Source organism: Drosophila biarmipes, chromosome X (genome assembly GCF_025231255.1).
Source record: "Drosophila biarmipes strain raj3 chromosome X, RU_DBia_V1.1, whole genome shotgun sequence".
NCBI lineage: Eukaryota > Metazoa > Arthropoda > Insecta > Diptera > Drosophilidae > Drosophila > Drosophila biarmipes.
The window spans coordinates 19,267,167-19,292,082 of NC_066611.1; the positions used below are offsets into that span (position 1 = coordinate 19,267,167).

Genomic DNA, 24,916 nt, shown 5'->3' on the forward strand with positions numbered 1-24,916 from the left:
GAGATAAGTTAGACAGGGTTGGAGTTCGACTTAAGATGATCTGAGCTATCTTATACTATAAACCTGGAAAAGGGAAAATGGGATGGGTTGGAGTTCGATTTAAGGTGATTATCTGAGATATCTATTGTTATGAACCTGGAAGGGGAGCACAAATTAAAAGTATAGGTATAAGCAGAGATTTCATCTGACATAAGAACCCTGAACCAAAACCATAAATAACCCAAATATCCCAGAGATAGCTCTAAAATTTATCATAGATCAAAGGATTAATATCTCCTTGGTATTACTTACACCCCAGGATACCCGAACTATCCCTAACTTGGACCCAAACTAACCAAAAACTATCGCCTACCGTCTACCAATCACTGGCATCCCGGCGAGAAGGCGGCGAGGACCGTCCGGAAAACTTGGCCAAAGAAAGTATTGTAGGGCGGAGTGATTTCGGGGTTTTTCGCTTCGAGCAAGGCCTGCAGAAGTTGGGAATATAAAAAGCACCTCCACCCATTTCTCCTCTATTTGTGTTGCACGTCTTTGGCACAGCCGTGCGGTAATGTTTTATACATTTGTATGGCAAACATTTACGAGAGGGAAAAACTTCCCTAGACTGGGATGGGGATAGGGGCGGGACGTGGCCAGGGGGCGTGGCAGCGACAACGTGCCGGGCTAAAATTGTGGCAGGTGCTTGAATTTGGCATTTTGTTGACTGAGCCTGAACGACTTTTCTTGTAGCCGAAGCCCCCGATTTCCCACTCCTGGCTGCTTGTTCTACTGTTATTTTCGTGGTTGTTGCTAGTGGCACAGCCGCATGCATTATTTGTTCGAGTGGTTGAAAGGGGCTAAGAGAGGGGGGAGGAGGGTGGTTTATGGGTGGGTTAGAAGGTGTCACCCGCCGCCTGCCCAATAGTTCGTTGCTGATTTCATTTGAGTAGCACGAATGGCACTTTCCCAATCGTATGGCTGAGCAGGCTCCATTCCCCCCCGCCACAACGAATACCCCACTGGTTCATAGTTTCTCGAGCGGATTTGGGTTAGGTCTGAAGTCCTGACTCGCAGCCATACGCTGGGCATAAAGCCCGACTCGAGTTGACTTGACTTTTCCACTCGAACGGCTCGAATGGTGGGCAAAGCTCCTCTGGATCTGAGCATCACAAATGGCAAACAGACGACGCTGGGGAGCTGGAGCTGGAATTGGAAATCGGAGAGGAGGCTGTGTGGAGCATCATTATCGATGGTGTCATTAGCAATGAGCATCGAGTGGGGCTTCCTTATGCTGGCGATTGAATGAATGGATTCGGTTTGCCAGAGCGTGTCCTCGGAATAAATCATTCAGATTTACTATACGTGCAATCTGTTCCGATGGAAGGCCGTTATTTATGGTTGGGATAAAATATTTAGGGTTAAGAAATGAGATTACTTAACTTTCAGTGAGGCCTATGATATGTATAATGGTACACCGCCGTTTGAATAGTAACCAGGGAGACTGCAAGCATATTTCGCACGCTCAGAGAGCATAAGGGGATTATCCAAAGCCTATATTGCGGCTTATTTGGGGCCGGCGATCCTACGTATTCTGGTCTTTTTAATCCAGCTTTATTAAATTCCGAATCAATTGTGACCACCGCGGGAAATCCCGAAAATTCCTTTCTCTAGCGCCCACTTTGGACAATCAAATTGGGCATGCACAACCCGCTCCCCTCTATTTAGTATATGATGTATAGTATATAGATATAGTATATGGCCAAACAAGCTGCTAATTACGTGACCCAATTAATTCTAAACACACATCGGGGGCCGGGAGAGAGAGGGGTCACACGTTTTTGCTGGCTTTTCAAATGATTTTCACTGGTTTTTCCTTCTGACCCGCTGCTCGTATTTTTCCTCTTTTGATGCTTTTCATTTGTCGGCGACTGGCATGGACATAAAAATACAGAAATACTGAAATGCGAAAACTGAAAACCGAAATGTTTATTTGAAATGTGCGCCAGGAAATACATTTGCACTCCTCTACTTTCTCCTCTCTCTCTCTCTCTCTGCTGCTTTCCAACAACATTTAATTTTGCTGCCTTTTTGTGCGGCACGGAAAATCCAATTTTATTTGCATTTTCATTAACAGCAAATAATAAAACGGAAATATGATTTTTATGCCATTGCCATGCCGGTGGAGCCGGAGCAGCTGGTTTTTCCCCAGACCAGCCACGCCCCCTGCGGGGCCAACGCCCACTTCCAGGCCATTACAGCGTGCATTTCCGTTTTTTCGGCTCGCAGCTCCCGCCACCCACTTCCTCCCCCTCAATCGTTGTTGCTGGGTGATTATAAGCAATTTGTGTTATAAAATCGCAATATTGCATTTTCGGCTGTGTTTTTCTTTGCTGCCATTTCCCATCCTCCGCCCAGCTCCTCTTTTTTCCCTTCTTTTTTTACTTGCCCATCCGAACACCCACCTGCGCAGCCCCCTGCACTTTCCATTTTCCACTTTTCTGGCCGATTCCTCGATTGGATTATTTTTCAATTGGCAGCAGAGTTTTCGCTTCCTTGGATTTCCCTTGGAGCATAACGAGTTTGAATCATTCAATCTCACAGCCCCGAGGCGAAATTGCATTTCCCCGGATTTTAAGTGCAGGAAAAGAGCTGGGAAAACTGCAGAGAGCGGGAAAATGTGATCAAACTGGTTGTAGTTTTAATAGGTTTATAAATAGCGGTGCTTGAAAACATAAAACAAACATTAAACATATTTCTTTTTAAAAATAAAGAGAATCTGTTCTGCTGAGAGTTAACAGATCGATGGATTTCTTTGTGCTATTATTATAGATCGTTAAATGGTTTACGTGGTGAAAGGCTAAGGAACTTTTTTTTAAATTCGAGCAACAAAATAGCCCTCGAATATCCCCCTCTACTCTGTGTTCAATCAAAGAGTTCCCTGAATCACCCATTAAATCAGTGACTGGCTCTTCCGGACGTTTCCTCATTTTCCACTCAGTTATTCGCTGCATTCATTCGTTCACTTATTCATCCCGTGCTCATTTCATTCATCTTTTGAGTGCTGGACTCGGGGATAGTGCGAGGATACCCTGCGGACCATCTCGCTTGACCTCCACTGCTTCCGTCCTCCCACTTTGCCATTGTCAATCGATGATTTCCGGGAGAAAGTTGCCCAACTGTGCGAGCGACGGCGAAATTGGCGATGGGCAAACAATGAAAGCAAATCAAAGGCCGAAACCCCGCAAAATCCCCCGCCGGCAACTTTGTTTGACACTTTAATGCATCCGCACTTGGCCTCGTGTAGTCGCCCCCTCCAGTCCCTGAGTCGCCCCAAAGTCCTGTAGTCCAGCATCCCTGCTAGTAGTCCTTGGTTTTTGGCCCTGTTCCCGGTTCATGTCCTGGCATATTCCCCAAATCCCATTTGGCTATCAGCACGCCGGCAGTTGCAGATGGCTGGGAGGGTGCTGGGTGGTGTCCTTCCTCCTTTATTTTTCCTTTTTTTGAGGGTGGGAGTGGCTCGACGCCTGTTTGTCAACTCCGACGCCCTGCGATCCAACAAACCATTTGAGGGCCATAAAAGTGGGCACAGTGCCTCACATGCACAATCGGGGGAAGTGGAAAATGGGAAATGGGAAAACGTGGTGGCGGGGCTGAAGCGCAATATTTGCGACATAAAATTTGCTATTAAATAAAATTTTATTTGCACATTCATTCAAAATACAACAAAATATGCCCCAGCACGAGAATCGTGCTAAGAAAAGCGGGAAAGGCTAGGCGAAATGGAAAATGGAGTCGGAGCGAGTAGCGCCGTTTGTTGCAGAAATTGATTCGATGTCAGATTTTATGACCGCGTTTGCAGATAATGAAATTTATCCGCACCGACAGCCCGAGCAGGGCAAATAAACAGGGGCGCCGATGGAGAAGGGGTTAGACAAATGGGTAGACGGTTAGTCAATCGACCAGTCATTCACTCAGTCACTCCTTCATCCAGTCAGTCAGTCAGCTGTACGTGCAGACAGCTCAAATGGGCGGTGGCAGGAGTGAAGTAGGGATGCGAGTGAGGATAAGGATGCGAATTCGAATTCGAGTACGGCTGAGTAATGATTAAACTAAACAAATGGCTGCCGGGGCAAGTCGGACAAAATATGCGTGTTTATGGCCGCATTGCATTCGAATGAGCTCGGTCACTGATGAATGTGGCAAATGAATATTCAGCAGGGTGGATGCAAATTTAAAGCCTTTGGCCGGAGTTCGAATTGTATGTGCTCAATGAACAATAAAGTCGCAAGTTCACAGCAACCACACCTTGAAACGTGTTCGATTTCAGATGCTTTAAATCACTAGTATTTTAAAGTTTTCTATGCAGGTGTATAAAAGAAGGCAACAATAGATTCGGAGAGATCGAATCCTTTGTCCCTCCTTTTTCAATGCATACTTTCAGGACCCATTTATAAATGATTTCTTCGTCAGTTTCACAGACAGAGAGAGGTTTAAGATTATTTCCCCCATATATTTTCAACCTATAAGTGTACTTATAGTCTAGTCGTAGATTTAAACAAATCGAAGTTTATGGCTCTGCATGGCGCCCATTCCTCAGGGAGTGTGGGTTTTCTCGGGCCATGAATCATCTGGTCGGGGTCAAAGGGACCATTGCACATGCCAGCTCTTTGGCATGCAGCCACAGAATGCGATCTGCCCTCCACCCAAGTCCCCTGTCCATGATTCCGGCGCCTCCTCCTCCGCCTGACACGTTCCAAAGTGGAATGGAGAATGTGGGATGGCGACTGGCGAGTGGAGAATGGAGAACGGAGAATGCAGAATGAATCCAGAGATGGAGTCGGAGGAATGTGCGTTATAGACCAGGGCGTTGGGCGTCCTACGACGGGGGTGTTGAGATAGCGCATATTGTTTTTGGGGCCCCCTTGTTGGCCTCGTCTCACTTAATAAAATAATGTTGTATGCGCTGCGGCGCATAATGGCCGCCACACACACAGCGCACACACGCACACAGCTGCACTGGCGTCTCTATTAAATTCATCTGTGCCACCAAATTGCCACAGCAGCAGCAGCCAGCTAATGGCCAGTACGTCTGTGTGGCGTGTGTGTGTTTATGCCTTTGTCACTTGGGTTCTATTAGGCACAAGCAAACATGTGTGTGTGGGTGACTTGCTGTACTTTATCGTTTAAATATTTCGAGTGCCACAGGGAGAAGGAGGAGAGTGGGAAACAAGCTCATTGCGTTGTCTGCCATGCAGGGCACATAATCTGAATGGCTGTGTGTGTGGGCATAGAGAACACTTGTATGCGACAATAGCACCCCGAAAACCACACACCCCCACCCTTCGCAGAACATACCCCAAAGCAGCCCCAAACAAGACAAATTTTTAGTGCTGCCGTCAAAGTAATGACTTTTTAACGTCTCGCATGCGCGATTCCCCTGTCCAAAATACTTGGCGCCCCCGGGGGGGCGGAGCATATGTGTGCATGCATGTGTGCCTGTAGCCTGTAGTGGCTAGTAGGTAGTGTGCAGTGGGTAGGTAACCATAAAAGTCAATTGCCATTTAAGCGCTGATTTGTGCGATTTATTGATTAATACCGCCTGCCTGCCTGAGACTCACAAACTGTACCCCCGGCGGCGATACACGATTTCTGTTTTTTTTTATCGATAGTTACTTGACGCTCTTGTACATAATCGAATGTCTTCATCGATGCCTCGACTCGACGCACTTTATAAACTGTTCGAGCGGTAAATTTGATGATGTACCGCATTTGACCCACAAAAAACCCGCTGGCTCACTTTTATTATTACATTTCTGTGTGCTGAGAGCAAGGCTTATGGCCTCAGAATGTGGGAGTATGTGTGGCGTGGTGTGGCCAGCCAAGCAGTAAACGAGTAAACTGAGTGGAAAAGATAGGTTGGGAATTATAAATTTATAAACGAGAGCGAGGGGGTTCGGAAGGGCCAAGGCAAGACGGACACGATTGAAAGCATTCCCTGCGGTTGTGGGGGGCTAAAAAGTTCCCATTCGATTTCGATTTTGTTTTTAAGCCACTCGAAAGTCGAGCAAATCAAATACAAAGCCCCCTTGCCATCCCGCCGCACACTTCCGTACAGCTGCCACGCCCATGGCAGGAGCCGGAAAAAATGTTTGTGTCGTAAATAAATCGGACAAAGAATGGAGCAGGAGGGCTGCGCACAAAAGTATGCTACAAAATTGTTTAAGCGAGCTATGCGAGCGTGTGTGTGTAAGGGGGGGATGGAAGGAGAAAGGGGTTTGGAATTCCAATGTAAATAAAACTGTATTGATATTGAGCCAGCCTTTCGCCCCCGCAATCTGCAATCTTCTGCTGGTGTCACATTATGGGCGAGTAAAAAATATTTTATAGCTGGCAAACCCTTCACTCATGCATATGTATATGTGGGGCGATCGCACGAGTGTGTGTGCTTAGTTTGCACACAAACACACTCACACTCACACTCACCCAGGGACAGGAAACTGGAGTTGGGGCTGGAAATGAAAAAGGACCCTCGAAGCGGGCCCACAAATACTGTGATTGAGTGGCGACTGCATCTGTTGTGATTTTGCGGTTGACAGTCGAGTTAATTTGCCCGCCCCCTCTCACTTTCCTACCCCCAATACCATTATCCCCTATATGTATATCCCTTTCGAGGGGTGGGCCTGGGGCGTCAATCGCTTTTTAATATCCCTTCTCAATGATACGGAAAATTAAGTGGTTAACACTGAATGTGGGCTAAAGATCTCCATCCCCCACCCCAGGCTCGGCGACTTTTGTTGCCAACTGTACCCGTTTCTGGACTTGAAGACGATGAGGGACCCGGGAACCGGTTCCAAATGATATTCCGGAATTAAACCCTTGCGGGCGGGGCCTTTTGTCAGGCTTTGTTAAGTAATCGATTGTCTCGAGTTGCTGGTCATGATTGGTAATCAACTTAATGTGTGCTTAGCTGGCTTCAGTGTGTGCACAACCAAGGCAGAGAACACATTTTCCCTGAATTTATGATTCATAATCCAAAGCATGCTTTGCAAGCATATCTATATCTCTGCTGAGCTGCTGGAGAATGCAAGTTTGTCTGGATTTTATTTAAATTAATCAATGGACAAGGCAATAGTCGATATGCCTGCGACCATTGTGACGTGTGACCCATGACCCCCTTTGGCCAGCCAAAGGCAAAGGAAAACGAAAAGCCAGAGTCGTAACCCCAATCCAAATTCCCAACTAAAACCCGAAAACCAAAAAGCCGAAACCGTAACCCGAAACCCTTGTGCATGCCTGCACATGTGTGTGCCGCTCTGTGGTGTTGGCAAAATGTTGATGTCGACGTGTTTTTAATTTAAATTTTTGCCCTGCCTCGTTTCGCACGATTCGGCATTTTGTTGCTGTTGCTGTGGCCATTGCCGTTGCCTTTGCCCCTTTGCCACTTTGCCACTTTTGCTGTTTAGTTATTTCGCCTATTTGCATTTATCTTCCGGTGGTCCTTTCCCCTTGGCCGAAATAACTTTCGGCCACGATTTCCCACTGCGTTTGAATGGGGAAAGTGGAAAGTGAAGAAAGCAGGGGCCAAGTAAAAATATGCATACAGAGAGGGCGATTTCCCCGACTTTCGGGGATTACGTCTGGGATTGGGGATTGGAGAGCGAGGATTGGGGATTGCGGACTCGTCTTTGTATTCATAATTGAAATGAGCTCCTCCCTGGCCCCTGAAGTTCCGAATATAAACTCAATCGGGGTTTGAGTTAAATGTTTTTGGGTATTACTTCTCCTTCGCCCCTTTCCTTTTTCCTGTGGCTCAGGTCCAATGGCCTGGAAACACGAGCAGCTAAAGATCTAAAGCCGAAACTGAATCTGATTTTGAATGCGAATGCGAATGCAAATGAATGCTCGACCTTGTGAAATAAAAGGGGCTGGGGTGTGGGCATTGTGCAACAAAAAACTATTGTCTGTTTCTGCGTGGGTGGGTGGTATGTATGAGAAAAAAAGTTTGAGGGGTGCCTGGGGCGCAGCGCAACTTTCTCAAGAGTTGCTAATGCTTGAGCTTTATCTGTGCTCGCCTTATGGGCCTCCAGGGTGCGCTCTCTCCTCCCCTTTCGCTCCCATCTCCCTTAAAGCCACCCACTTCCAGCCCCTTTTCGCCCACCCCCCACGCACTGTCCCACTCATTTTCTCCCTTTCCTCTCTGCTGCGCTCCGCAATGTTTGTTAAACTTTTGGCCTTGTTGAGGAAAATACATTTTTGGCAGCCTTTTAGCCCGGTAGCAGCTGTGTGAGGGGTGGGTGGTCTGGATTTTCCAGGGGGTCTGTGCCACCATGGCCACCGTTTTTGTGGTAGGTTCTCGATGCCGGCGGCAGATTTCACCACGCTTCTCGCATGTGTCGAGCTGCCTCTGGCCAGAAAAGGGGGTAAAAGTTGGTCAGGAGGGTGCGCCGACTGAGCTGCCAAGTGGGTGGTTCAATGGGTGGCTAAGCGTCGACAACATCGTTTGCTGCTCGTCTATTTTACACAAATTATTTTGAATTTATTTCGGTTTACCTGTCCCCAGGTTCCCGCCCACCGGCCCCCTCCACGCCCCTGCCCCGCCCTTCCGCCTTTCTCTACCTGTATACTGCTGTGTGTAGTATACTTTTCTGTGCCACAAAAAAAGGTTCAAGAAGCAGCAGAAACCAATTTCAAGCATTCATTCAAGACGCAACTGAGCGAGAGAGATGGCTAAAGGGTGTCTGTGTGGGTGGTTCGGGGGGTGGTTCGCCTGCCCCTGGCTCTTTTGCATAGTGACGACAGCAGCCAGCCAGCCAACCCACCCTCAGAAGGGCCCCACATTCCCCGCACGACTTTGAAATACGCTTCAAATTTACTTTGATATCCTTTTAATTTGTTGCCCTGCCTCCTGCCTCCTACCTCCTGCGGCCTACCTCCTGCACCCCCTGCTTAGTGGGTGATGAATAAAACAGTAAACTTTTGTTATTCTTACCCACCTGAACCACCCAACGAAGCCCCCCTCAACCGCCGCCTCTGTGGGTTAGCAGGGTTTCAATGTCTTAATTAGAACATTGTTTGCTGGAAATTTTCAACTTGTTAGGAACGAGAGATAGAGAAATTCCGGCGGTGTGGCCATTGAATTGAAGGTGTGGGCGAGGGAGTTTTTCGCTGGCTCCTGGGACTTCCAGAAAGCCAGAACTCCGCCAGCCTCCCCCGCAACGAGCATAACTTTAATTGCAAGGACACTTTGGCTCGGAATTCCCTTAGCTGCATTTACGGCCGCCCCGAGTGATAGTTTTTAACCCCCCCTCGCTGCCATAAAACAGCCCGAGTTCTCCAGCGATTTCACAGCGACTTGGCATATGTGGCACAAAGTTGTTGAACCCAGCAAATTGCCAAAAAAAAAAAAACAAAACCAAGACAAAAACGAAGAGTGGAGTGGAATATCGATTTTATTTTATTGACACGAAAAATTGCGCCTTGAAATATGCAATGCAAAAGTGGAAAATTCAAGACAAGACGCCAGGGGGTGGGAAAATGGGGGCGGGGGGCAGGCAGGACATGTGGAAGTGGAACAACAACAGCAGATAAGAGCCATAAAAACGCACACTCAGGGGCGGGGGCTGCCGGAGGGGGCGCCAAAGGGGGCTGCTTTGGGTATTTCTTAACTCAACAAGGAAGCACAAGGGAAAAAACGGAGGAGGGGTGTGCTAGAAGAAGACGGCACTAACGATTATGATGATGACGACAACGGCAAGGAGGAAGCAGCGCGAAATACCCTTCCAAATGGAGTTTTCCTATAACAGGATTATGGAAAATCAGATTAAGTACAACAAGCCTTGATTTTCTCTCAAAACAATCACTTCTCTGCACTCAAAAGTGGAGTATTAAGAGGTAGTACATGGATTATTAACGTCTGAGTCTGATAGGAAAAGGAATTTTTAAATGAAAGTGGGCAAGGATATGGTAAATGACAATGGGTAATCCAATCTGTGTAATATTTTTTCATACATAAATATTTTTAGAAATTTGTGGGCCATCAAAAATTGTAGGCAGGACGACGGCTCGAGGCAAACGAACGTCAGTGACAAAAATGCCAAAATAAATGACACTGCGACAAAGTAAACTTCCTACTTCCCGCCCCCCAAACTTCCCCTTCGCCGCCCCTGACCCACCCAGAAAAGAGCAACAACAAAGGCAGAGAGAGGCAGATAGAGATACATAGAAAGAGAGGGGGAGATAGAGCTAGAGAAGAAGAAAGGAAATTACGTGTTGGCTTCGCTCGTTTTTTGGTCTTTCCTAAGATATTCTTCTTTTTTTTTGAGGGTTGCTTTTCTGTTGTTTTGGTTTATGCCGCTTTTTTGTGTTATTTGTGGATTTGAAGTAATGCAGACTTTACAGATTACAACAAGAACAATGGGACAAGAAGCGGCATAAGGACAAGATGAAGGCGGACAACAAAGGCAAATCCAAAGAAAGCCATTCGAAATGCTTAATGAATGAGCAGAGCCCTGGCAGAGCAAGAAAAACCCCGAAACACAAAAAAAAAAAAAACAGAAGAATCACAGCCAGAAGAAGCAACAACAATGGCCAGAAGACAAGCAAATGCGAACAAAAGGACGAGGGATGACAACAAGGCGACAACTATAAGCCGCATAGGCAACCCTGTCATCTTGCCAGCCAAATGCAATTGCAGGGGGGGGGGGGGGGGGGATTGGAAGATTGGGGGATGAAACCCCCATCGCCCTTTCCCCCGATTGGGATTTACATCGCTCCGATTTTCCTATCCAACGACTGGCAGGGGATCAAGTGCGATTGAAGCCCCGAAGCCCTGAGCCCAGTCGATTGCAGTATCGATTGCAATGCCAAACAATCGTGCAATCGGTGGCATTTCATTAGCCAAGTGCAATGTGCATATGCAAACGTTGGTCTATTGTTGATCAAGCTATTTGTCACTCAGTTTTCATAGCTTTATGCACATAGTAATGCAATGATTAAATAGATAACATTTTATGTCGTTATGGAAAAGTTGTTAATCGATTATTTTAAACTAGCATTGAATATGTAGTATTCTTCATTGGAAAGTCTATACTTGATTGGGATTGCTAAGGTTCCCCATTTCCGCACATGTTCTTAATAGTTGGAAAGTACTCAATAAAAGTTAATAATCGATTAAATTAAACTTGTGTGCTTGTAATCGATCGACGAGCGTGCAACCCTGCACTCTCCATAACCAAAGTCTACAACCTATAATCGATTCGGTTATCTAGAGTAGCTCATTTCCGCACAATCCCCTTAATTATGGGGATCATAACAATTCAGGATTACCGTCGACCCCTTTCTTTTTTTTATAAGCCAAGGGCTTAAGGGGATTCCCACCAAAGTCGCTGGCTGTGTAATTTGGGTGCCATTCAAAGTGTCCGAAAGCTGAAATTGCATATTTCGCCATTATGAACTTGTTAACGCTCCACCCAACCAACTAACTAACTAACTAACCCTACAGAACCACACCCCACCACCCTTGGCAGGCGTCACTAAAAATTACGTCAATTAAAGTTAATTGTGCTAATTTTAAACATTTCGCCTCGCTCGCTTGCCCCTTTTCCGGTTCTGGTTTACTTTGCCATTTCATTTTTTTCTGCAGAATATGCACAAATATTTTCGGTGGAAAGGGGGCGTGGCGTTCCTTTTTTTGGCTGGGGGTGGGGCTTCAGGGGGGCTTAAGTAAGAAAACAAAATGGCGTCAAGCTGACAAAAGCAACAACAAAGGGGGCTGGGGAGGGGGTGGTTTAGGGGGCACAGCAAGCGCAGCTGGAAAAGTTTCTGTTTAGTTTTTTCCTCCTGCTGGAAAATGAAGCTCGTTTACTTTTATCAAAATGAAGTTTGTTTTTCCTACTCTCTCGCCATTGCTGATTGTGCGCATAATGAGGGGCGGAGGGGGCCGGGGCTTTTGGGCTGGCAAGGATCATAGTCTGGACCAAGCCGGACCTGCAGTGGACAGAGAATGTTTGAAAAGTTTTGTGACCTTTGGAGGGGCTGGTTGACAGCGGAGGGCCATTCAAAGTTCGTGTGCAGAGGTGTGAAAGCTGACAGCAAAGTTCATAAAAAGGAGCAATTTTAATTTATATTTGATTTACATTACACAAAGGGGGCGCATCCAATCACTCAAATTGAAACTGAGATGCAGATGCAGATAAGGGGTCCACCTTGAGGTGACCGAAAATCGACAGAGAAGCCTCCGCCCAACACCACCCACCACATTTCAAGCTAACCCCACGACATGGCTCCTGCTCCACCCGAGCAACGTCAAGGACAAAGCCTTGAAGTAAAACTTTTGCCTCGCCCCAAAATCCATTTAGAAGGTTCTGCCACCACATTTTATAATGGCATTGCTCAAGGAAGCAGAAGAGGGCGACAAAAAAATAAAAAAGAATTATATAAAGGAGCAGAAGGAATTACGCAGGGGCATATGAAGAATTTAATTAAAGTTCATTTGCCCTGAGCTCCGCGAGGAGAATAAGGAGCTTCTGGGCATGGGAATGCGAGGGAAGTGACGTTTCCGGCTCAAGTAATTGCAGTCCTTCGACAGCCACGCCCTCTGGCGCCCCCTTTTTGGTAACCCATTAACACGCGTTTTCCGAGCCTCAGAGCATAACAGCTTTATCGATTGTTATCGATTTTGAGAAATCATTGAGAAGCCGGGGGTGACTGTACTTGGTTGCACAAACCGTACATGGCAAGCTTTCATCAGGCTATACACTGCCTTGACTTACTGCTCAGGTATTTCAAAAACCTATTTAAAGGAATTTTATACACTCATAAATAATCAAGGAACCGCTTTATATGCGTTTGGATTAAACACCTTCAGAGCTTTTGGGAAATACCAACAGACCCGGCAGTTATGTGTGCGAAACGATAACCATTAAGTGAAGTCTTGAGAACTTAATCCTCCGGCCGTCCTGACTTTGGCCAGCCACTTATGAGCAATTAGAGTTGATAATGCAGCTTAATCCTCTCCAGCTGTTATCGATTAATCTGCCTCGGTGCCCGGCTCCTGTATACAGCTCCTCTCGCCCACCCCTCGCTGCGATGCACTTAATTAAAATGTCTCGGGACTCACTCAACCTGAACTCAAGCCAGTGATTCCTGGGCCATCACTTTAAGTTATTTCGATACGCATCCTGGCAGGAGAGGGATGGCATAAGTTTCCCGCTCCTCGTCACTAATCTCCTGGAGGGACAGAGAGAGGGGGATCCTTCTGCTGGCAAAAAGTTTAAATTGCATGTCTATCAAGTGTGCGTGTGTTGGAGTGTGTGTGTGTGTTGCCAACACCTTGTCGGTGTCAACATTTTTCCTTGCCCTCTCCCCATTTTTTTTGGCCAAATTGCGCATACGCCCCATGTGGCGGGGAATGCGCTCGCTTCTGTTTGTAATTTATGCACGTAAGTCACGCCCTTACGGCGCCCACTTTCCCACTGCAGTTTCGAATGAACACACATTCATTGACTCCAAGGGGAGAAAAGGAAAAAATAAATAAAAGAAAGAGCGGGTCGAGATAATGAGAAAAACGTAACAAGAAAGCAAAGCGAGGCAAAGAGATTCGGAATACAACTTTACACAAAGAGGAAAACCGGGGTATTGCGGGGCAGAAAGGGGATGGTGGAAAAGCTGATTTAATGAACTAGGTAGCTCGCTTTTGTCCCACCCACACCCATTTCCCCCAGTTTTCCACCTTCTTCCGTCATTCAATCATGGCATTTATCTGGTGAATGTGCTCCTAAGCCCGGTGCGTATGTGAGTGTCTGTTCTGGTGTGTGAGTGAGTGCTTTTGAGTGTGTGAGTGGCCCACCCCTTTGGTAATGAGTGTGCCAAATGCTCCGACGCCTTAAATCGACGCTTATCAAAGCGACTGCGATTCATTTTCCAGCTCAGTCTCCGGTTTTCGGGGAGTCAGTCTGATCCATTTTCATACCGATTTTCTCCGCTTTTCCCCACTGATTTTCCAACTGTTTCCCCACTGTCTGCGCACCACCCCCGCCACCCAGTTGTTGTGCTAGCAATTATCCTGCATGCCGCAGTTCAAAAGCGATTCAGGGTCTTAAGGGGGCGGCACTAGACCTAATCGCAAATGGGTCAACATGGAATCCACTGCGGAGTGCAGTTCTCAATGGGCAATCAATCAGCGGGAAAGTGACGACGATTTGTGGCGCACAGGCCTGCATTTGCAAGGGCTTAGGGTCCTCGGAACTTACCTTGGTTCCAAGATGGTTTTGGAATTACAAAACAAATACACATCGAGAAAAATCGAAGATGTTTTGAAATCACCGTTTTGGCTGCTTGAAAGTAGGCACCATTATATTTTAAACTCATTTGAAATTATGCACTGCCTACTTTTAGACAGCCCCGATACACTCAATTTATAAATTCTTCTCATTTCCTTAAAGCATTCGACTGTTGATTTTCCGTACTTCAAGAGGCTATTGAATTTCGAAATATTCCCATATCAAGCTGTTGATATGTTTTTACCTCAGAGTTGTCCATAGACGGCATCATTATTTGCCATAGTTCGCACGACAAGGGGCTTAAGCCCTGTTGTTTGGCCCATGAATGGCTGAAACCGGAGAAGTTTTGCTATCTGGCAGGTACATTCACAACTTGATTGCCACTGGATCCTGGCTGCCACAAGCACTCTCCATGCCAAACACCATGCCAACATAACACCACCCAGCTCCCGGTTCTGAGCATCCACTTCGAAATCCTCAATCTGCTCGTGCTTCCAGCAAGAGGATATTCTATTATAAAGGGCATAAATTATGCACACAAATTTGTTGCTGGCTGCGCCATTGTTGTTCTTATTGCCGCCCCGAGCTGCTCGGTTATTAAATACCGGATAACACACACGCGGCGCGGGAAGACCAAGTATCAAGGACCAAGGACCAAGGGCGAAGGACGAAGGACGAGGGACTTGGGATGCAGGACTTGGCTTGCGATGATTAAGTATCTTTTCGGCTAGGTAGGATACATAATATCTGAGATCTTCGCAGCGAGTGTGTGCTGCTGTTGCTGCTGCTGTATGGCAGCAAATTGAAAAAGCTTTCCGTTTGGCTTACGCTCGTGCGATTAAAATGAATGCGAGTAAAGGAGTTAAGGACGATGGGGGCGGGGGATAGGGGGCGTGGTCGGGTGCCATGAGGGGAAGATGGCAAGTGGAATTAGTCGCTGTCAGTCGGAGCGTGTCGGTGTCGGGCGGGGGCGAAAACTTTTCTCCTTTCTCCGCTTTCTCCGAGCTGCGAAGCCATTAGCTCCAAGTGTTGTCGAAGTCGCCATCTTGAAACACGCACGACGCCCGCACCGCCCACCGCCCACCGCCCACCGCCTACCGCCCCACTCACTTCCTTTGGCTTCCCATCGCCTGAGCTTCCAATTTCAATTTGTTGTCGAGGCCAGGCCAAAAGTTATGCCAAAAAGTATGCAAGCAATATACTCATGCAATCTCTGCAGTGAGAAAAACTAGGGCTATGATTCACGATCCTCTCATTTTCTTAGGATGTGCCAATAAAAAAAAACGTGTTCAATAATATTCTTCCCCACTTAATATAAAAAAAAGCTAGATGTTTTTCTATCTCTTTTAAAATATTTTCCACAGAATCCAATGTTTTCAGTGCACACATGCATAGGCGTCACGGGATAGAAGCTGCCTGCTCTCGGCAGGAGTCACTTAATTAGTTTTCACAGTTAATTGAATTGCAATGGTCGCCCAAAAGAATGCAGCACTCCATCTTTCAGCCACCTCTCTCGCTCTCTCATGATCTCTCCCTCTCGTTTTCCCCGCCTGAGTTTTCTCCAACTTTTCCTATTTTCCCTTTGCTCGCCCCATTACCCGGCCCAGCCACTTGCCTGCCATAATTTGTTGATTAGTTTTTTTGTTTCGGCAGATTTATTGCATTTTAGCCAAACACCCTTTCAGCCCTCTTCTAGCCCCCAAAATGTTTTGTGGCCAACTGTACTTATTAGAGTTCGGCTGTATGTCTCTATGCCCGTCTCTGTCCATTTAGCCGCATCTGTCTCTCTCGCTCATGCACTTTCCGGCCTTGTTTCTGTGGCTTTTTGTGTAAAATTAATCATATTTATTATCGAACGAACGCTTTAAGCCTCAGCAATTTGTGGCCGGGATTAAAATGTTGTTAGCCAGCATTTTCATTACGGCTACAGCACACACACACACACACACACACACACATCCAGCATTCATGCCATATATACATGGTCGGTCGTGGCATCCCCGACTCTTCTTATTTCTGCCCAGCTGATCCCCGCTTGTAAGCGCATTAATGTTGCGTAATTTTTGTTGATTGCCTTGCTGATTCAGCGTTAATTCTTCAGTTAACTTCGTTGCGCATGGGTTTTCCATTTGCCATTTCCCCAATTCGAATTTCTGTTTTCCGGGTTGCCACTGGCCTAAAATTGGGCGAAATAGTGGTAAAAGCTGGGGCAGTACTAGTGGATAATTTAGTTGATTACCTTAAATGCGGTGCGGTGGCGGACTTTTTGGGTATCAAAGTGGATTTTACATTTTAATTAATTTCTTTCAATTAAGCTGTGTATATTTTATGCTTATTATATTGGTAAACAGTGTTAATTTTAGGTAGCGTAAGACTACTTTGCTGCACAAAGGAGTGGTTTAATTTGAAACCCAAATGAAGTCCTTTGGCAAGTGGCCATCAGTCCATTAACCATCAAATGTAATATACCAATGGACATTAAGTAATTTCTCCATCTTTTCGACTCTTTTTCTACCTTTTTGTCTTTCTCTCTCTCTCTGTCCACTTTCTACCATGAATCATTTCCTTTTTTGGGCGAAGAGGAGGCGGCGGCAACTAGGCAAACCATCGATTAACTACATCAGGCCATAACAAATGCGTTTTCAATTGTCATCTTGGGCCATTAAACGCACTCCTACACAATTTCCCCGGCCATTTTGCAGCTCGCACTCAATTAGCTGAATAAAAAATAGAAGTGAAAAGAGATGAAGTGAAATGAAATGAAATGAGACGACTGGAGGATGGCCAAAGGACCTGCAGCAAATCGAGGAATAATGAACCGCACAAGAGAGAGACGTTCAAAGTGGCCACTGGAGTGACCCAAATTATTTGGGGTGTACTGAGAATAAAGAATAGGAATGGAGATAGATAAAGGCGTCAGTGGGAATCAGGCATTATGCAGGGAAAGTGCAGAATGCAGAGTGCAGACTGCAGAATTCAGAATACGAATCGCTTCGCTGTGAGGCAGCCAACTTGAGTAATTTCATTTCGGAGCCGAAAGTTGTATAATTGAAGAGCTACCTCCTGCAGGAGATTGCCATGCCGAATCAATTAGGTGGCAGGGTGCCACGATAGAGGGGCTGCGGGTCAAATGCAGTTTCCGATAAAAGTGCAAAAACTGAAATTGAAAATGCCATTGCGAGGATGATGAACTGCTGGGGACCGAGGGAAACTCCTGCCGCTTCTGCTTGACGATGATGACGATGACTTTTCATTTAAAGGTAGTTAGTTCTAGGGGTGGCAATAAATGTTCGCAATTTCCTGTAGAGTACAAGTACATTAGAAATATAATGGGGTTGCCTAAACAGACTTTATTTATTTGATAAGGATTCCTAAAGGAGTTAAAAGTAGTATTATCCTACAAAATGTAGTGCTGTTAAATAATTTTAAATAATTTTAAGAGTCTTAAGTATGCAACAAAATATTTCATATATTTTTTTTTAAAGTACAAAATCTAAAAAATAATGATGGTATGGAGAATAAATTCTCCCAGAAATGATGCAGGTCGATAGCAAATTAAGCAAGCTTTCCAAAACAGTCGGTCTTTTTGCTGTACGTCATGATTTGGGAAAACTACTATTGAAAACCCGCGAGAAATGGAGTTTTTTTTTTGCTAAAATCTGAAATCCAAAAAATCATGATAGGACCCCTGAAAAAAATGCGAAAATGGGTCAAAAAATAAATTCTTCCAGAAATGATGCAGATCGTTAGCAAATTAAGCAAGCTTTCCAAAACAGTCGTTCTTTTTTCTGTACGTCATGAGTTTGAGAAAATACGTTTGAAAAACCGCGAGAAAAGGAGTATTTTTTGGCTAAAATCTGAAATCCAAAAAATCATGATAGGACCCCTGAAAAAAATGCGAAAATGGGTCAAAAAATAAATTCTCCCAGAAATGATGCAGGTCGTTAGCAAATTAAGCAAGCTTTCCAAAACAGTCGTTCTTTTTTCTGTACGTCATGATTTGGGAAAACTACGATTGAAAAACCACGAAAAAATTAGATTTTTTACTAAAACCCTAAATTTAAATTTTCCCAATTATGCTGATGTTTAGCAAATTTAGCACTATTTTAAGAATGGTAAAATATATTTTATATAGATTTTTTATGAAGTCTTTGGGAGAGACGACCATCCCCTTTATCCACTGCCCACTTCTTGACATCTTAGATACCTGAGGATTGACTTCCGAAATAGTTTTGAAAAATGGGGCATTTATTGCAAATTTTTAGCCGCACCCACGGTAGCAGCTATTCCAGTAATGATGCCACTAATAATGATGATGAGCATTCGCTGGCACTCGAATTCAGTTGAGTTGAGTTGAGTTTTAGGTCGGGGCTTCCCCGCCTCGGGCCTTGCAACCTGGGGGCAACCTGCCGCCCGCAAATGTAATTAAAAGTGCTTTCAGCAGCATCAATTAGAAAGTACAGTGCTGCACACACACAAGCAGGCATGTGAAAAAAGAGACACACACACACGCGTGCGGGAAAGTTATCTTGGAAAAATTGTGTTGCATACTTGCAGGCACTTTTCACAAAATTAATTTCAATTTGCATGCGTGTGTGTGTGTGTGTGTCGGTGTGTTTGTGTGTAAATGTGGGTGAGTGAGTGCTGTCAAAGCATCCGATTCACCTGCAAGGGGGAGAGAGACAGAGAGCGAGAGGGGGTGGGGGAGAAAGTGACAGAGACGTAGATGAAATAAAGAAATGTTTTTCGGGTTTTACTGGCTGCAAAAGTTTTGGCCAAAAAGTTTCGAGTTTCAGTCTTTGCTTCCTTCGATCTGCATTCGAGTGTGTGTTTCTGCGTGTGTGTGCAAGTGGAATTAAACGCACACATATGCCCGGGCACACACACTCACTTAGGCACGTTTCGGGCTTCAAGCGGAAAAGTAGAGAAAGCAAAAAAGTGGCTAGAAAGCAGGCCAGGCCAACGAATTTCCCCCGCCCCCCAAGCCAACCCCTGCTGGAAAGCCCACCCCTCCCACTACGCCTCTGTGTGCGCTGAGTCATCATCAACAAAACAGCAACAACAAGGCTTTTTGACACTCGAAATTGAGCCACAAACAAACGAGAAGCGAGAAAAAAACACACACTAGCACACACCCACACACACAGACAAAAAAGAGGAAAATCATGGGCAAAAAAGTTAAATGGCAAAAAGCGAAAATGCACAAAAGACAGCAGCGAACGTAGAAAACTCATAAATAATAGCCCTGTCTGTGTGTGTGTGTGTGTGTGTGTGTGTGTGTGTGTGTGTGTGTGTGGGAGTTCGCCAATGGCTTCCAAAAAGTAGAAAAAATAGGAAGTGTCCGCGGGTGGGAAAGAGAAGAAAAGCGATTTCATTTCCCAACTTTGACTTACTTCAAGCGACACGCTACTTAGGGCGCCCCCCTCTGCGCCACCCATGAGCCCCCCTCGTATCCTAAAAGCCCTGGCTTGTGGCTATTTTTCACAATTTGTTTTTGTTTTCCTTGCTGCTTTTTCATCTGCACTTGCTACGTGTTTGGTTTCCAACTCTCCTAAACCTCCCTCCCCCTAAAAAAAAAAAAAAAACCAACCCCCTTGCCACTCCACCCATGTTCGTTTCTTCTGGCCGACTGTTGGTGATGCAAAGCATCATTTGAATGCCCTGAACCCTGCTCGCCAACTGAGGGACAGTGCGGTTCATAATTGTCGGCTCATAAAACGATCGGGGAGTATACCCACTAAAGACAACTCGTGGAAACTGCAGTTTAAAAATATTTTTAGCATTCCAAAAGGCTGAATTATGCATGTAAAGTCCCTGAAGTGCTGAACCTTGTTTTTTCCATCAAATATTTAGGTCATGCAAATATTCAACTGTCAGTTTTGCATTACGATTTTTACCTGCCAAAATGTTTGATGGCAGTGAGTGCCAGGATTTATTGTGAAAGGTATTAAGAGGCTTTTTCCGAAGCCACCTACTCCCATGAAACGCACTGTAATTATCCCGTCGATCAGGCGAACGCATTTGTATTCCTTCGCCTGTCGCCGACTGCCAGGGAAACAAAGAGAAAGCAGAGAAAGCAAACAGAAAATAGGAATAAGAAAGTAAGGACTAAAAAAGGACTCCGAGGAGGAGCAAAAACATTTGCGTTTTATTTTGCATTAAAATTCTATTTGTCTCCAACTCGCATTAAGCATAACAGGCGACTGGGAATGGGGAACTTTTTTACGTGTGTTATTATAACGCAATTTTCCTTTGTTTGTTTCGCTGCCGCTTTTCCAAGCCAGCCCCCGCAATTTTGCCCATCGCTCATTTTCCCCATTTGCTCCCGAGCTCTGCCAACTTTGGCCGCTCTCGAGTGTCCCGCTTGGGCGAAATTAAAATATCATAAATTTGAGTTAATTACGGTCGAGTAAACATTAACATAATTGTGTTTCTGTCGGCCCTTCTCCCTCTTTGGCCATTATAAGTAGCCCCCGAAGTACTTATTGGCCGCTCTGCTTTGCTCTCGGCTTTCTACTTTCCACTTTCCACTTTCCACAGGAGATGACTTAAGTATTTAAATCGAAAGTTCAAATTGACGGTGGCGTATAAGGGAAATATTAAGAGGGAATAACTAGTCCTTGGTACGAAACCATTCTATACAATCTACAGTTCTCTATGTACATACTTGGCCTTTAATGCTGCTGCCGTGGCGAGTTCGTATCCAATAGATACGTGTACCAAAATATATATACATGCGTTATAAATCGAATTGAAAATGAAAAGGAACGTAGGAAATGTATAAATCATGAATTGTCGGTTGCATCGGTCAGGTCGCATTCATCGTGGTCGTAATAGTCGTCGGAGTCGCCGCTATCCACGTCGGTGGTGTCGTCCTCATCCTTGGCGAAGTTCTCCTCGACAATGTCGCCCGTGAAGTAGAGAACCGCCCGCGGTATGATCCTAGTGCGCAGATATTGGGCAATTTTGAAGTCGGCTCGCAGGACCTTGTGCTTCTCGCTATCGTCATCCTTGCGGACCTTCACCAGCGGCGGATCAAAGAAGTTGAAGAACGAATCGGACAGATAGGTCTCGTAGATGATGCGCTGGTCTCCGCTGCCGCGATGCCGCTGCTTCTTCCCGCAGACCTCGGTGGTGAGGTTCATGGTGGGCTCCCAGTTGATTTCACAGCCCCTGCAGTGGGTTATCTCGGGCCCCTCGAAGGAGAACGGATCGCTGAAATCGATGGAGCACTTTAGGAAGTACGTTTTGGTGAGGATCGGGTCCTTGAAGTAATGATTCTCGGCGAAATGGAACTTCAACTTGAATGAGGGCTGTGACAAAAAAGAATACCAGTTACTCAGGCAAGGGTTGTGCGAGGGTGATAAGCATGCAGCAAGTCGGCTGTTTTCGAGATGGCACACTGGATTTACTCGGTGGTGGATATTGATAGTCAGAACACTTTTACAGACGGACACTACTCGTTCGATCCTGCTGGCAGCCCTACCTTTTTCTTGCCGTACACAATCGATATATCGACCAGGTAGCGCAAGGCCATCGCATCCTGCTCCTGGACCATCTCGGCGATGCACGTGTTGCGGAACACGGTTATCCAGAAATCGGGAATGCCCTTGGTCACGGCGGGCACCGACTTGTACTTGGCCAGGGCCTTACGAAAATGTTCCGCCACATGCGGCTCCAAGGGATCGGGCTCTTTAAAATTGGGCATCGTATCCGGCGGGTCCCAGGTTCCCTCGATAATGGCCCTGCGCTTCTGGTACATCTTCTCGCTCTTCGCATACACGTCCATCTCCATTTTGAAGACCTTTTCGTAGAATTCCTTGTCCACTTGGAGCTGGTCCAGCTGCAAGTTCTTCATGAACACTATTTTGCTCTGCACCGACGCCGGCAGACTCTCCACCATGGTCTGCAAGTACTGACGTCGCAGGTCGGTCTCTATGTAAGCCGGTTCCAAGTCACAAGAAATGTCAACGATGTTCGCGTTCTGTTTGGCCGAAGTGTTTTTCTTGAACATTTTCTTTATGAATTTTAGCAGTTTACCCATTTTTATTTATGTCGAATGTTTTCTTTCAAGTCGATGTTGTCGGTGGGAGCTTCGAACGAAGACTGCGCTCAGAATCGAGAAGGTATATCAAACTGGTGTGCTAGATAATGCAAGGGTTACTTGATGGTTGGCCGGCTTTGAAATTGGTAAAGTTAAGGATACTATCTACACTTTCCGCTTATTTAACCATACGAGTATAATTGATCCGAGGTATTGAATTGAGGTACAAATGAAATTTAGCTCAAGTGACCATAAACGATTCTTCTCATATCCCTGAAGTCATCAAAGAAATCTCACTCGTAACTTACAATCCCGTTCCGAAACAGGTTTTCCCGCCTTTTCCGGTGTGCCCATTTCCGACTGCACACCTTGGCCCGCTGATCGAAACTTCAATTACTTGGCAAGTTTATGAGCTCCCAGCTCCGTATGGAAGTTCACTGTTTGACTCTCCGCCCAACAGGTTAATCAATGGCTTTCCACTATTTTCCAGAAACCCTCTACCGCCCATGGCCCCCCTTTTCCTCCGATTAAGCCTGTTTTTTCGCTCTTTTTGGCCGGGCAACAAGCAAAAACCTGTCGCACACACACGGCCACGCCCCCTTTTTGTGGCGAGGCGGAGGACAAGCGCACTCACACACACTCATGCGTGCATTTGATTACAATTTGTCGCCCTTTCAGCTTGTTCGGCAAACAGTGCGGATGAAAATGGGGGGCCATGGGGGCGGGAGGTGTGCGTTTTCCGGCGGGCTGGGCGGTGGTTTTCCACCATGATTGCCTTTCGCCAGAGCGCGAGAAAAGAGGAAGTGAAACGACAGCAGCAGACGGAAGCTGGGGCGGATTTGGTCGGTGGGCGTGGCCGCAAGTGGCAGCGTTTTGGCTGTTGCACTCGGCCCTCCCCCCGACAACACCCCCCCCCTCTGACGCCACCCCATTAGCACCCGGGTGCTGCTGCAATTTCCCTTTGTCGCTTGTCACTTTGATTTGCCCCACCTCCGCATTACTTTCTTCGATCATTATGGCCGAGGGCCTCATCAATTTTCGGCGGCGAAATTGTCTATTTCGGGCAGGATGCAAATTCTGGCCACAATGTCCACATCCCAAGGCAACTTGTTGGCATGCTGAAAAGCCACATGTCAGGAGCCAGGTGACCGTTTCAAGTCACAACCCGTTGCTTTCATGTAAAAGCCCATAAGTGTTCATTTTAAAACTTCAAATTTTCCAACGCAAAAAACATTTCAGTATTTTAAAATCTTTCGTTTTTTGACTTAAATAAAAAGCTAAAATTGTTTTTTTTTTTTAATTAATGGGAACTATTTAACAGTGTTGAAAAGCGATGTATAAACACAAATTTTTAGAAATTAAAATATCTTTGGTGCCCTTAAACTCGCAGAAAGCAGTGAAATTGTTCATCAATTTATTTGGTAAACTTTGGTAAACATTAATAAACTAGTGTTTGAGTGGCAGCCCTTTAATCACTTTGAAATTTGATATTTCTCCACTTTGCAACACTCCCAACTTGATGGGTGATGCCTTGCTTCGCGCCGTAATGTCGTACTTTCGCTCTCGAGACCAGGATTAAGTGGGTTGACCTGCGTTTAATGGTTGCTCCTGTCTATCCTCATTATTTTCGCTGGGCCAAAAGAGGATATTCCGCATAATTGTCGCAGGACATGCACTGCACGCGTACATATAGACGGGGCTCTTCCTCTTTTGGGGATACCTTTTTCGGCCCCAAAAAGAGGAAAAACCCACAGTTGTTACAAATTTGTCTTTGTGTTTTTGTTTGCACATTGCGTTGCCATGGCGAGCGACATTATTATTGCCCAGCCCCCCCTGAAAAACCCACCGCCCCCGCCCATGGCCGGGCATATGCCATTGTTGGTGTTAGTGTAAACAACACAACGCCAGGGCAGCAACAGTGGCAACAACAACGACGAGTGCAATCCCAACTCGAGCAAAAGCCAAACAAAATCTGCATAAACAAACACACACCCCACACACACGGCTGCAAGAGGGCATTGGCCAGGCGAAAAGTGTGTGTGCGTGTGTGGTTGCTTTTGGTTGAATTATTAGATTGCCTGGAAAAATTGCTGGCCTCCGCCTCTGTCACTGGGTTTTCCACCTACCCCTGCCCCCTGCCCCCGGCACCCCTTAGCCAACAATTTTTCCCCCTTTCCCCCTGCTCGTGGCCCCCGAAAACTGACAAACAAAAGCTAAGCCCAAGCTGCGTTGGCGCCTTTTTGCCAACTTAATTACTTTTGAAATAGTTGAGCGCACACAAACACATCACATCACATCACTCTTGCTCGGCTGACAACCAGCAACGGAGGGCGAAGAAAACTCAAGCAGGGGGCCAGGCCAGGCTAGCTGGCTGGAAAATGGAAAATGGCCTCTGGGCATAATGCATATTTCAGCTGCTGCCTTGCCAACCGGAAGTCGGCTTTAATGAAGTTTTACAAGTATCCCTTACTTGCGAGCATCCACTCAATGCACTTTCCTGTGTGCTGGTCTGTGTGTGGGGGGGGGGACGGCGTATTCCCCGGGCTTCCGATCAATAATTATATTGTGGAACAGGGCTTTATGTATTTATGAATGCATTAGGGCATCATTAAAT

General features: G+C 46.0%; 2 protein-coding genes across 12 annotated transcripts in view; one reads left to right on the top strand and one right to left on the bottom strand.

Moving 5' to 3' along the window:
• Nucleotides 1-24,916, top strand: part of LOC108023414 (amyloid-beta-like protein) — a 59,236-nt gene that overhangs the window by 6,945 nt on the left and 27,375 nt on the right. The gene's annotated exons all lie outside the window — the stretch shown is intronic.
• Nucleotides 20,910-22,353, bottom strand: LOC127010497 (nucleosome assembly protein 1-like 1). Its single transcript, XM_050884726.1, has 2 exons — nt 21,745-22,353; nt 20,910-21,571 (listed from the first exon to the last, which is right to left on the bottom strand). The coding sequence occupies exons 1-2, from the start codon at nt 22,300-22,302 to the stop codon at nt 21,044-21,046; spliced, it is 1,086 nt and encodes a 361-aa protein (XP_050740683.1). The 5' UTR covers nt 22,303-22,353; the 3' UTR covers nt 20,910-21,043.

What these genes read in the sequence shown, in the direction of transcription:
- LOC127010497 (XM_050884726.1), bottom strand. Translation starts at nt 22,302, where the DNA reads ATGGGTAAACTGCTAAAATTCATAAAGAAAATGTTCAAGAAAAACACT. An exon ending in TTGTGTACGGCAAGAAAAAG is followed by an intron (nt 21,572 to 21,744) that starts GTAGGGCTGCCA and finishes TTTTTGTCACAG; the next exon opens with CCCTCATTCAAGTTGAAGTT.